The sequence below is a fragment of the Sciurus carolinensis genome, chromosome 6, assembly GCF_902686445.1.
Source record: "Sciurus carolinensis chromosome 6, mSciCar1.2, whole genome shotgun sequence".
NCBI lineage: Eukaryota > Metazoa > Chordata > Mammalia > Rodentia > Sciuridae > Sciurus > Sciurus carolinensis.
In genome coordinates this window covers 16814201-16828324 of record NC_062218.1, presented here as the reverse complement: position 1 = coordinate 16828324, position 14124 = coordinate 16814201, and the positions used below count along the sequence as shown (strand labels likewise).

Here is a 14124-nt window from a genome sequence, read left to right as displayed (position 1 = left end):
GTGTGCCTGTTCTGTTTCATGATCTTCATACTGTCTCTTGAGGGACTAGGCTTTATTTAATACAAGAAGATTTGTCTGACTTAAGTCTTAAGCTAAATTCTATCTGTAAGGTACATTTGTAAATCACAGGTTTTCCTAAGGAAGGAGATTATCAGTAAGCATACATGTCTATCTCTCTGTGTTTGCAAGATTCCTATCCGTGCTTGATTTAGCTTTCAAATTTGAAAATTCTTAAATTTTTTTTGATAATTTGATTCCAAAAATGTTATTCATGTTTGTCTCTAAGTTATTTTATTGGATATGTATGTTCTAATTTTAATAAACATTTACATTCTTTAAAAATGAATTCATTAAAAAGCACATTATTTTTAAAACAATAAAAATGCTGTGAAAATTATAATTTACAATCATATTTACCAAGACTTTGTAGACTACCTGTGCTAGTGAGTTTTCCATCACTGTGACAAAATACTTGAGAGAATCAATGAAGGCTCATGATCTCAGTGGTTTAAGTCTATGGTCACTTGTTCCCCTTGCTTTAGGCCTGTAGTGAGGCAGAACATCATGGCAGAGTGAGTGGGTTAGAGCAAAGTTACTTGCCTAATAGCAGCTTGGAAGCAAAGTGATAGGCAGAGGAAAGGGCCAGAGTCCCAAAATGCACTTTAACCCACAGCACAAGTGCTCTGACTTCCTTCCACCAGGCCTTCCCCTAAAGATGGCACCATCTCCCAAGAGGGCCACATACGGGTGACACAGCCTTTCACACACATTCTCCTCTTAACCTTCTTCTAATATTTCTAATATTTTGGTTTTTGTTTTGCTTCATTACTTTTTATTTCTTTGCAATAAAATAAATTTATGCTTCTAAAATGAAAATATTTTTATTATGTTTCTTTATGACTTTTAGCAAAACACTTAAAAGGTGATATAAGACAATTCCCTTTTTGTGGGGGGGCGATTTTGAGGGACTTTGGTTTTTAGAGGCTGTGGAGTTTTTAGGGTTATTAGAAGGACATCTAACTTTAAATTTTCATTGCACAGAAGTTATGATAAAGAATATTTCCAATGTTGATGTTGACTATGCAGCTGTTAAAAACATGTGCTCCAGAGTCCTTTCATTCAAATTTTACCCTGAGTTAGTTCTGAAATACAGGCACTTAGGTTGACGCACAGTGGAAATCATGGTAGTTTTAAAATGTTTATTTCATGTATTTTAGCACTGTCAAATGTGCAAGAGTCAATATTCCCATAGTTTATTTTTGTCCTTCAAACAAGAATTCACAGCTGGCGTCGTAATGTGCTTAATTTCTCTACAGAGAATGACCATTTAAAATTCTGTTTCTATCCACAGGGTTTCAAGAGAACATTTAGAGATTTCTCTTTTTCCTAAACAAAAAAGCACACATAATTCACTCTGTGTTACAAATCATGCACCCAACATCCTCTAATGGATGAGGCAGCCAGACTCCCTGCCGAGTCACTTATGGCCTGTCAGGGAGGAGACCAGACGCAGTGCTCTTATTCCTTGGTGTCTCTCCTTTCTCTACCAGTCAAATCCCACATTCTTCCCTTGCTAACATTTATTCAGCTGCACCTGGTAGAGTAACACTGTCCTTTATCCAAAGGTAGACACTCAAGGCTTCACTAGTGGGAAGTTGAAATCCATGTACAGTCTTGACCCTAAAGTGGGAAAGTCTAACTTTCAACTGTAGAGATTTGTTTTAGAGGATATTTAACTTTAGATAAAAGAATATGCTTTTGTTTCCTCTTTTCTGGGTTTGTCAGGTCACACTGCATCCCATCTTTTTATACTATTACAATGATTAAAAAAAAAAAAAAGGAAAGCTGACTCATGCACCAAGCCAAAAAAGAAAAGTAGAAAAACAAAATAAAATTATTGTGAATTTTACCATTGCATACCACTGTACTTTGATTTCCTTTCTTAGAAATGTAGTTGCACTCCTTTACTTGAATTCTTTCCTTGCTAAGAATACTATGGTGACCTGACCATCCTCTGCAATAAAGCAGGTGAAACTTTAAATAATCGTAAAAAAAGAATTATGCATACAGCAAAGCTCTCTCTGAATATTTACATTTCCAACTTTCTCCGAGGTTTATAAATTTAGAGACTTCGAACACAGTTTCTTCTGCTTTGGCTAATCCATTAGTTGCTAACAATAATGCTATTTATTGAACATGTGTGAAAGATATTTGGTAGACAGTTTCTCTTATAGTTCATATTCTATTTTTTGTGCTACTATCCTTGTCTGTTCCTTTGAAATTGCATCGTTGCAATATGTTTATGAATGATTCTGTATCTTGATTTTAATCATTTCTTTTTTATTCCCCTCTACTTCTAAATTTACTTATATGCAAATTCATGCATTATTTATAAGATTTGCTGGTAGTCTTCGAGATTTATATTTGTTTTATATGAATTTTTTTTTAGTCTTAGATATACAGTCTTGTATATATGGGCTTGCATATGACACATATATAATTAATAACATGGAAGATTGAAGGGTTTCAAATATAGTTTTAAAAATTCTGACGATAGAAGAGAGCTTCTCTGCAACAGGAGATGTTTTCTTATTGAGAGGGAGAAAACAGGCATAGCAAAGAAACTCAGAAGAGCTACTGTGTGACTCTGATAAAGAATAAATATGAATACAAATAAATGTCAATAGATTAATTCCTAATCTTCTCTGGGAGCATAGTGTAAATTTCTCTATGCACTAGGTGGGGGTCAATTAAATGGTTATAACCTTTTCCCAGCACTATTTGTGAATCTGAAGGAAGAATCCTTAGACAATGAATGGTTGTGTTTATGCAGGATTTAAAGATTATCAAGAAGGAGTGTGGCAGATGGTCAACAGGATGACTTTCCAGGGTGCAAATCAGAATGTAATGACATATTGGATCATGCATTTGTGGCTTGGCAGGCAGACAAGTGAGGCCGCAAGGATGTTTACAAACTCAAATGAACAGGTAGATTCCAGAGTCTGAAAATTGAGCTTAGGGTCATTCTAGGATTGACAGGGAGAAAGTAAGGCAAAACAAGAGAACGAATAAGCATACAGCAAACAGCATACCAAAACCCTGCTGCTGAAGTGCTGGAAGTTATGTTTAGCTCATTTTGGTTTGAATTTCTTAACACTTGCCAACACAATAAGAAACTGTAGCAGAAGAGAATTTCCTGCTGATTGCAGCTCAAATCATTATTTATCAAGCACCAATTACGTGAACGGACTTTTGCTTCAAATCACAACAGCATTGTTTCTTTCATGGGCTCTAATAATAATTAAATTATGAATGGTTCTCACTGTTGCCAGAGGATTAGAGAAAAATGAAAATAAATTATGATCTCGAGTTCTTTTCCATTTGAAATTCTCCACAGTTTGTCATCTAAAATTTATCTTCTTCTTATATTCTTAGATTAAAATATTTGGGTTTGTCATTCCAAATTTCCTTGAATGCTAGTTTGATCCATTAACTGGATTAGCTTCCCAGCTAAGTGTTTTATAAGGCTCTCTCTTCATCAAGCTATTGAGAGTTAAAACTAAGAAAGCCTGGATTCATGTTATTAGCAATTGCCTAGTATTTAAAATTAATACATAGTACCTCCCATCCACGTGTGTTCTATCCTTCTTTGTTTGCCATTTATTAAGTTCATATTAATTATTTATTCACTTGACTGTCTCATAAGACTTTCCATCATGCTTTATTTTTAAGTATATTTGAAATTTTGAGATTTCTTATTGCTCTTGTAGCCATTCATTTTCACCAAGACTTATTTTTCTATATTGACATATATAAACATACAAGATATAGACCTCTACATAAATATGATCTATTTACACAGACATGATATAGACCTTTACATGGACATGATTAAGATCCACACACATGATATAGGCTTCCATATGGATATAATTTATGTATGCACACATGATATAGGCTTCCAGTTGGATGTGATGTATACACATACATATGTTGTATACCTGCATATGAATATAAACCTATAAATGCATGCATTTATGTGCATGATTTTCTTACACTTTCATGTTCTTCCTTGTGTTCAGTTTTCCTTTCCAAGTTCTTGAACCTTCTGCCAAGTACATTTTTTGCAGTTCCCGTGAAGTACAGACTATCCCTTGTAGAGAGCTCATTATTTGCCATGCTCAGTCTTTCTAGGTGGGAAGCTCTTTGCTTTCTGATTCCTCTTTTCAAAAACCAAACACTCAGCTGCAAAAAGGAAAAAAAAAAAATGTCTCCATGTCATAGGGCTTTCTATTTAAGAGCTAAAAGTGCACTTCCAGAAGCATATCCTGACTTTCTCTTATTTCTTGTTTATAATCAAATTCGTGACTGTATTTCCAACGATTAGTCACTTCAATAATGTAAACTATGCACTAGTTTGGAGCCTTAAGAGATTCCCCACCTACCACACTGAATGTTACCTTGTTCATCTACATGTCTTTATTCATGTTGCTGAAATCAAGTAATCAGTACCTTCCCCCTATCCTGGGGAATAGTTGTGTGATTCTCAAACAAGTTTGTGCCCATAAACCCTTAGCTTATACATGTTCCTTATGCTAAGAGATTGAAATAGAGACAACTTTATGTCAGTTATTGTACAGCACCCAACTGGTAGATCTTTTCCTGGAAGATCAGGGTACCTGGGGAATAACCCATGACTGCTACATTAATGTAGCATACACATAATTCATTTCACCTCTTCTTTTCCTATTCTGTGATCTGCTTCAGAATAGACATTTGATATAACTTTTAAATTCTTTTATCAGGTAAGAAAATCCTTTTCAATTCCTCATTGAATTATTTACCGTTCCTCTACATCTTCAACAATGTAATCATACATATGTGTGTATTTATACATATATTTTTCTGTTTCATTATATTATATTGAATATTTGTAAATTAGTTTTATTTCTATTTCATTTACTTAGAATATTCAATTAAGACTATATTGCATGGTATACAATTTTAACTATCAAATATACCTATATTAAAATAGAATTCTAATTTTCATAATAAAAATGATTGATATGAGAAAAAGACTCCCTAAATATAACTGATGGTCCACTTACTTTCTTAGTGCAAAGTAAGTAACTTAGGTATACTCCCAGGCTGAGTTCCCTGTAATGTGACTCCGAATTGGAGTTCTGAGTGCAGGATATTAGTGAACTCTGCCTTTGGATCAACAGTTGCATGCCATGATGCTAGAAGGATTGGGCAGAGTGAGAAACTGAGATTCTGTGCAGCTTTCTTTCTTTCCTTTTTCTCTCTCTGTCTCTTTTTCAATACTGGGGGTTGAATCCAGAGGTTTTTTAACACTGAGATACATTACATGACTTTTTAATTTTGAAACACAGTCTTACTAAGTTGCTTAGGACCTTGCTAAATTGCTGAGTTTGAACTCAAATTTGCAATCCTCCTGCATCAGCTTCAGGAGTTGCTGGAATTGTACATCTGCACCACCATACCTGGCTAAAATATGGTCAGTTTTAATGCTTCTCAATGGCTGACCCCATGACAAAGCTCTGAAGCTAAACTTGTCCTTCAGTAGGTCAGTATTTATTGGGAAATGTTCTGACTGTTACAGCCTTTCACCAGGAAGTCAGTGATTATATGCAGCTCCAGAACACGGTGACCTATAATCAGGAGACAGTTTATAGCTGTAACAATGAGTCTTTCCCAGAAGGGTATCTGAACAGTCTATTCAAGTGTGCACCATGGGATCTTTGCACTCATAGACATTCTGGGAAGAAGAATAACAATGGTGAAATACTAGGTGATATATGCTCTTCAGAACATCAGTATTAATTGGTGGCAAATTGACGAAGATGTGACACTGCAATTTTGATCAGGGTTCTAGAATGTGTTACAAGTGTGTCCTGTGTGGTTTGGGGTAAATTACACTTTAGGACTCTGGCTATTTATTTTAAAATGGTCATTTATACTGCAAATTATTTTTCCCTACAAAATAAAAATTGTAGCAACCAAGTGGGTATAAAGTTGTATGGATTGATCAATATATATCATGCCCACATTTCTTACAATACATGACACTTAAAAATCACATGCAATAGAACTATTTTGTCATCTTCTACTTCCATATGGTATGTTCAGTCTAACAGGAGTGCTTCATATTATAGTTGTTTTTATGTTTACCACTCTATCTGGTGTCTCCATAGAAATATCATCTGTACCAGAGGTTCTTAAACATTTTTAATGTGTTGAAATCACCTGAATAGTTTGCTGAAATACAGATGTCTGCTGCTGTCACTTGAAGTCAGAGTCTAGGTTTGGGATGATTCCCCTTACTCACAACAAAGATTAGAACCCATTTGCTTCAAGCCATTTCTATGCCTTAAAACTTACAGCTGCTAAGTAAGCCCGCATTCCAAATGGCTTTGTCTGTTCCCTTCTTTGTCCTCCCATGACTTCAATATCCCTTCAGTTTGGCTCTACTAATTTTTCAAATAGTTTTTTCAAGTAAACTATCAATATTAGCTATTCCTTAAAAATTTCCCCTTTAGGTTCCCTTGGCCATTTTGTAAGTAAAAAAAAAAAAAAATCACACATTTTATCCATTCAAGCAAATGTGAATCTTCAATGGCAGCTTCACTAAGTATATTTTGTTTTGCTTATGTCTATCATAGATAACACAGCCAGCATTCTGACCAGGCGGAGGAGATTTAGTCGAACTATTCAGGATGTGTATTATCTGCCCATTATGATCTCTGATGGTGGAATCCCCTCTCTCAGCAGCAGCAGCACCCTCACCATCAGGGTTTGTGCATGCGAGAGAGATGGGCGCGTGCGGACCTGCCATGCAGAAGCCTTCCTGTCCTCGGCTGGCTTGAGTACAGGAGCCCTAATCGCTATCCTTCTCTGTGTTGTCATTCTCCTGGGTAAGTCATTCCACAGCCTCAGGTGGCACAATGGCAGTTCTGAATGGGAACAAATCATATTGTTGAAATTTCAGTATTATGAAGGCGTAAGGTGGGTCATAACACATGGCTGCACAGATTTCCTTTTAATTAATTTTTGCAACACTATGACCTTGAAGTAATTTCATTCAAAAGTGATGAAGGAGTTGAAAAATCAGTAAAAAGTATGAAATCTAAGAGGAAATGTTTTGAAAGTATGTATTTTAGAAAAATTAACACTAAGATATTCTAAGTTCCATTTTGAAAGAACTTTTGCAATTGATTTCTGGGAACACAAGTTACATCATTTTAATATGAATCTGATTAGGACCCAACCTGCTTAGTAGCTCAGTCAAGATCAGCCTACTTGGGTATTATGGCCATAGTATAAATAAGCACAGAGATTCAATATACAGTGCAAGGACTAGAGTTAATGACAACATTGTATTTATACAGGAAATATGCCATAAAAGTAGATTTTAGCTCCTCTTAGCACACACACACATGAAAAGCAGATAAATGTGAGGTGACAAATATGTTAATTTGCTTGAACATAGTTATCACATCTCAATACTAATATATTCAAATATCACATTATAGCACAGATACATAATAAACTAAATCTGAAAACCAAATAAAAATATCTTATAGAAACTTCTATCATTTCCAAATATCAGTTAATCATCCATGTTAGCTGAATTTTAATGCATTCATTCTAAGTGATGGTAGCCTGAAATGTCTTACATTTTATTTAATTAAATTATATGAAATTAAATACTATAAGATTTCTTGCATTTGATATTTGCATTGCATTTTTAATTTTATTAAAAAATCCAGTTTTACATTATCTCTTGTGATAGACTAAATCTGATCACAGCTATCTTTCAAACTGATATTATCTCAACCTTTCACATCTTATTTAAAATAGACAACATAAAGAGAGAAAGATAAAAAGCAAGATACTACACCCAGATTTTATAACAAGAAAGGTAGATATGAGCCTTCGTTTCTTCATAGTTCAGAGTGCATGTGTGTTTATTTTCCAGTGTTCTCATCTTCCTCTTTTCCATTAGAAGACTTACTTTTGACCTTTTCTTGGTCATGTGCACGTGTGAACAAAGCACCATACATTTTTGTGAGACCAAGGTATTCCCACAATGTTCCGGGTTTTACATAAGAAGCATCAATAGGACAATATTGTGGACCCAGCAAAGAAGGGTCCTTCCTGAGTGTGAAGAGTGGTTTAAGCAGGGAAGTCCCATTATAAAATTGGCAAGTGGAAAAGATCACAGGGAATGAACCGAAGAACAAATCTCACGGTGCTAAGGGAAGAACAGGGTAGTTGTCTTCCTCTGACATCATGGTTTGGTTTGGCATATTTTGAGTTAAGGTGAAGGAAAATGAGTCATATCAAAACACAGTGAGTTCCTTTGATAACTTAGATGGCTGGGTACGTTACAACAGGATCAAGCCGGGCTGTTTGTCTATTCATCTCTTGCTGAGTGTAGACCCTGATTCTCTCTTAGTTATGGACATTGCAAGTCTACTTTGTTTAAATTACACGGCAAAAAAAATTAAAAAATTTAAAAAATTAAAAAAAAAAATACAGAGAGACCACAGCAGGACTGAGCTGTGTGAAACTCCAATGCAATTGCCATGTCAAAGGGATGAGATAAGAGAGGACAGGAAAGAAATCAGAGAGATAGAAAATTAGTCAGTGCAGTGTCACGAAAGCAAGTGGGAGGAGGGTGTTGATGAGAACACTGTGTTGTACACTAAACCTAGTCAATGTCAATGTCAAAAACTGCTTACAAGTTCACCGATTTGTACCCCCAAATTATTGCCTGCATTTAGCAATAATAAACATGGATAATTGTGCAGTACCCTTAAAAGAACTCTTTCATTGCAGGAGAGTCTTTTATAGTGTTAGTCAGCTTTCTTTTCCACAACACAAATATCTGATAAGAGCAACTTGAAGAAAAATTTATTGGCTCCTAGTTTCAAAGATTCAGTACTTGGTTAGCCAACTCCATTGCTCTGTGTCCAAGGTGGAGTAGAGCATCATGGTGGAAGACCAGGGTCAAGGAAAGAGGTTCAGTTTAAGCCAGTGAGAAGCAGAGAGAGGGAGCAAGGAACCAGTGAGACAGATATAGTCCCTAGAGTCATGTCCCCAGTGACCTATTTCTTCAAGCCATACCCTACCTGCTTATAGTTATCACCAAGTACAGTAGTATGTTCAAATTATTAAAAGATGAAATGGATTAATCCACTGATCAGCTGATAGAGCTCATAAACTAATCATTTCACCTCTGGTGCCAGACTGTCTCCTGAACTTTTTGGGGACAACTCATATTCAAATCATAACATATAGTAAATGCATGGTAGAGATGGAAGCCAGGGAAATGAGGCTTTAGAAATGTATGTATACATTTATATTTATTTATTAACTTAATATTATTGGTGATAACTTCTATTTTCCTTATATTTTAACATATTTTTGTTTTTATCTTTACATTTAAACAAAAAGACCACAAAACACATCCGAAACAGAAAGTAGTCATACAGCAGCAACAAGAGCAACAGAATCTCTAGGGTTCTTAACTGAAGTCACAGAGAATAGAAGTTAGTAATTTTCATATAAATATTTTTTGAATTTTTTATTTGTTCTTTTTAGTTATACATGACAGTAGAATGTATTTTGGCATATCATACATTCATGGAATATAACTTACCATTTTTGTTGTTGTACATGATGTGGAGATACACTGGTAAAAATTCCTACTTTTAAAGAAGATGTAATTTGGGGAGTTCATGTGATCTTAAATTTTGTTTTCATTTGAAATCATACAACTATTATTATCATTAAATAAGATAACAATTTAAAAAGTATTAAAAACTTTAATATACAGATACATTTTTAGTTGCATTATTCAAAAGAACTTCTTTTTATTTCATAAAAACAATACTTTCTTTTTATTGACATTCATAAAAATGTGGCTTAGCCTGTAGGATAACTGTTAGAACATTTGTAAATTTTATATTCTCAGTGAACACTAATGAAACAGTTTCTATTTGGTATGTTTAATCATTTTATATCAAAACTCAAATATATTTTGCAGTTTTATCTAAAAGTTTTATGATCATTTCTTGATTTAGAGTAATCAATCATTAATTATAAAGCAAATTTATATTTCTCATGGCATTGTATGGTTTTATTGCATTCAGAAAATATCTGGACAGCAGACTCAGCATGTAATCATTCATAATTTCTAATTAATATTGAAATTAATTTGTGATTACTTAGAGTTCAAGGAAAATATATACAACACCAAAGTTAGCAAAACTTTACACCCTGAAATTCTTAAATAACATCCAATTCTAAGGGCTACACCAATTGTGAAATTAATATTTTAATATTGAAAGAGTACTTTAACTATCGGTTTAAGTTCATGAAGTTGACTTTCGTTGTATGACCCATTCCTGGTTTTACTCATAATTAACAGATTTGGGGTGACCCATTTCAGATCCTGTTATTTGTATTTCTGAACATGTGAAAATGAGGTTTCAGATAAAATAATCATGCAAACCCATTAAATTTTATGATGTTTTTTTAAAATTATAGGTTACATATGATTTTGCATTTTACAATATGATCACATTTTATGCATAATCTATTGCTTATCTGGAAATGGTGCTTGAAAACCAAAAGCCTAACTTTAAATGATACATGTACATTTTGTGTGATAGGTTATTTACTTTTGAGAGTGTCTTTTCTAGGCCAATTTAATCAGAAGAATGGCAGGGAATATGGAGCAGGACTTCATGATACATTTAGAGCTTGCTGTAAAATATTGGAAGTTGAAGCCCACTTTTTTATTTGTTCTTTTTAGTTATACATGACAGTAGAGTATATTTTGACATATTTACACAAACAAGGATTATATCTTATTCTAAATAGGATTCAGTCTTGTAGATGTACATAATGTGGAGATTCACTGTGCTGTATTCATATATGTACATAGGAAATGCTATGGCAAATTCATTCCATTGTCTTTCCTATTCCTATCTCCCTTCCTTCCCTTCATTCCCCTTTGTCTAATCAACTGAACATCTTTTCTCCCCACTCCCACCCACAATCTTGTTGTGTGTTAACCTCTACCTATCAGAGAGAATGATCTTTGTTTTTTGGGGATTGACTTATTTCACTTAGCATGACAGTCTCCAGATCCATCCATGTAATTGCAAATGTCATACAGTCATTCTTTATGTCTGAGTAGTATTCCATTTTGTATGTGTACTGCATTATCTTTATCCATTAATCTATTGAAGGGCACCTAGCTTGGTTCCATAGCTTGTCTATTGTGAATTGTGCTGCTATAATTTATGTGGCTGCATCACCACAGTATGTTAATTTAAACTCCTTTGGATATATAAGGAGAAGTGACCTAACTAGGTCAAATGGTGGTTCCATTCCTAGGTTTTGAGGAATCTCCATAGTACTTTCCATAGTAGTTGCACCAATTTGTAGTCCCACCAGCAACGTGAGTATACCCTTCTCCCCACATCCCTGTGAACCTTTATTTTACTTGCATTCTTGATACTTGCCACTTTGGAGTAAGGTGAAATCTCAGTGCAGTTTTAGTATGCATTTCTTGAATTGCTAAAGAGGTTGAACGTTTTTATTATGTATCTGTTGATCTTTTGTATTTCTTCTTTTGTGAAGTATCTCTTTAGTTCCTTTGACCATTTCTTAATTGGGTTATTTGTGTTTTGGGGGTTAATTTTTTTGAGTTCTTTGTATATCTTGGAAATTAATTCTTTATCTGAGGTGCAGGTGGAAAAAATGTTCTCCCATTCTGTGGGTTCTCTCTTCATGTTATTGTTTCCTTTGCTGTGAAGAAGATTTTTAGTTTGACATCATCCCATTCATTGAGTTTTGATTTTACCTCTTGCACTTTAGGAGTCTTATTGAGGACGTCAGTTCCCAACCTGCCATGCTGGAGTGCTGGGCCTATTTGTCTTCCAGTAGGTTCAGGGTCTCTGGTCTAATGCCCAGGTCCTTGGTTCACTTTGAGTTGAGTTTTGTGAGAGACAGGGATTCAATTCCATTTTGCAACATGTGGCTTTCCAGTTTTCCCAGCACCATTTGTTGAAGAGTTTAACTTATCTCCAGTGTATGTGTTCAGTACCTATGTATAGTGTGAGAGGTGCTTTGTATCAAATGCATGATTGGAGAGACTGAATGGGGGAGGAGTCACCTGAATATTTTCATTTGTTTTCCAATTTTTTTAAATAAGAATTTGATTCTTAAATTTCCCTGTGCGATTTTTTTTTCTGCATTTATCATCTTAAACTATACTTGGGTATTAGGATTTTTTTTTTGAAACATAGTTTAGTTTTCAAGAGTTCAAACTATTCATAAGTAAAATTAAGGGTCTGGGTTCCTTAAAAGCCATGAGCTGATTTTTAAAAACATGTTTAAAAATAATTTCCCCGTAAGGCTACTGCTATTCATTAAGATTCATTTAAAACAATACAACATTACCACCTTCACAGATTATTCTTCTACTCAGTCGCATAAGAATTGTCTGTATTCACATTATATCTGCCCTGTAAGTATCTGCTGAAAAACGAGTGGAATCAGTTCAGCAGGAGCACACATGTGAACTGGCTTTCAGCTTCTTCCATGAGTGGATTTCAGTTTGCCTATGACTGGAGGAACCACATGTCCATGTATGCCCTGAGGTTCTAATGTGATCATAATCAACATCCTCTTTCTTTTAAAAGTGTGACAGGTCATATGATTATTTATACGTTGACATTATATTAAACTGGAATGTGGCAATTCTAGGAATCAATACTTACTAGCAATAACTGCCTAGAAAAGAAAGTACTGTTACACATTCAAAGTTCAAGCATCTAGCATCTATATGTTGAATCAGAAGATAAACATATTTTCTTAATTTAGAGGAATAAGGAAATATAAATCATCATAATAAAAATATAATATCAACTCCATATTTCATTTAGCAAATATGATACATACACAATAATTGAAGCATTGCACTAAAGTTGGTGAAGGACCCACATAATCTCCTTAATTCCAAAATAGGATTGATGATTCTTTTCCTATTATGCATCTGCATAAATTTCCATGACATCAATAACCAACCTTTCACCACAAAAGAAAATAACTGGATTTCTTAACAAAAGAAATATTTTTTTAATACAATGAATTAAGTAGTCTGTAGAAATAGGACAGCCAATCTTGAATGGTATCATTTATTCATAAAAATAAGCAGAATTTTTCATTGAATGATAAATCTTAACCTCTACACAGAATGAAGTGAGTTACTTGAAGATGTAGTTTGGGGTCTTGTAATAGAAAGCAGAGAGATGGATTTGTAGAAAAAAAGTACACGGAGGTATTAAATGGATATTAATTTCATTGTAAAAGTCATTGTCCCCAGAATAAAAGGAAGAAACATTTTTTAATGTTTACATATAATTAGGTTGGCAGATAAAATATAGTGCACCCAGTTAATGTGAACTGCAGATAAAAATCTGTGTATACACACACACATACACACACACACACACACACTCACCCCATAAATATGTTGAGTGCAATGATATTATATTTTGGACATATATGACATATATATGTGCTTTCTGCAATATTTTTTGTTATGTATAAATCCCAAGTACTATATGGGGTATACTTAATTAACATATAATAGCATATATTGTGTACATTCTCATCTCACATTTCCATGTAATTGAATATCCTGCTTCTCAGTTTTTCATTTGATGAATCTAATAATCTGAAATGGCAGTTGAATGTACTTTCCTAATTAGTATAATGTAAAGAATGCTAAATATATTAGTGAACTTCATAACTGTCATAAAGCTTAGAGAGTATCAGCCATGCAAGAGGAGAACCCTGTATAGGCCCATGCTACACTATCTTGGGTCTGAAGACAGTTCATCCAAAGTTGAAGTAAGGTAATCCTTTCTATTTGGTGCCAATTTAATATCTCAAACAGGAAGATTTAAAATGTGGAGAATGGGCTGAAGTAGAGTGCCCAAGATTCATTTCCATCACTTTCCCTGGTTATTGCAACATTGCTGGTAATACTAATCTACATTTAACAAGAACTGTCCTAAAGCA

The 14124-nt window shown here is 34.2% G+C and overlaps 1 protein-coding gene across 4 annotated transcripts in view; it reads left to right on the top strand.

Moving 5' to 3' along the window:
* The window catches only part of Cdh18 (cadherin 18), a 959213-nt gene that overhangs the window by 937411 nt on the left and 7678 nt on the right, over window positions 1–14124 (top strand). For 2 of the 4 annotated variants that reach the window (XM_047555975.1, XM_047555974.1), the window contains one exon: window positions 6684–6935. In XM_047555975.1, the coding sequence (XP_047411931.1) occupies window positions 6684–6935 (252 nt within the window). The remainder of the gene's footprint in view (window positions 1–6683; window positions 6936–14124) is intronic. The other 2 variants (XM_047555977.1, XM_047555976.1) reach the window with 2 other exon arrangements.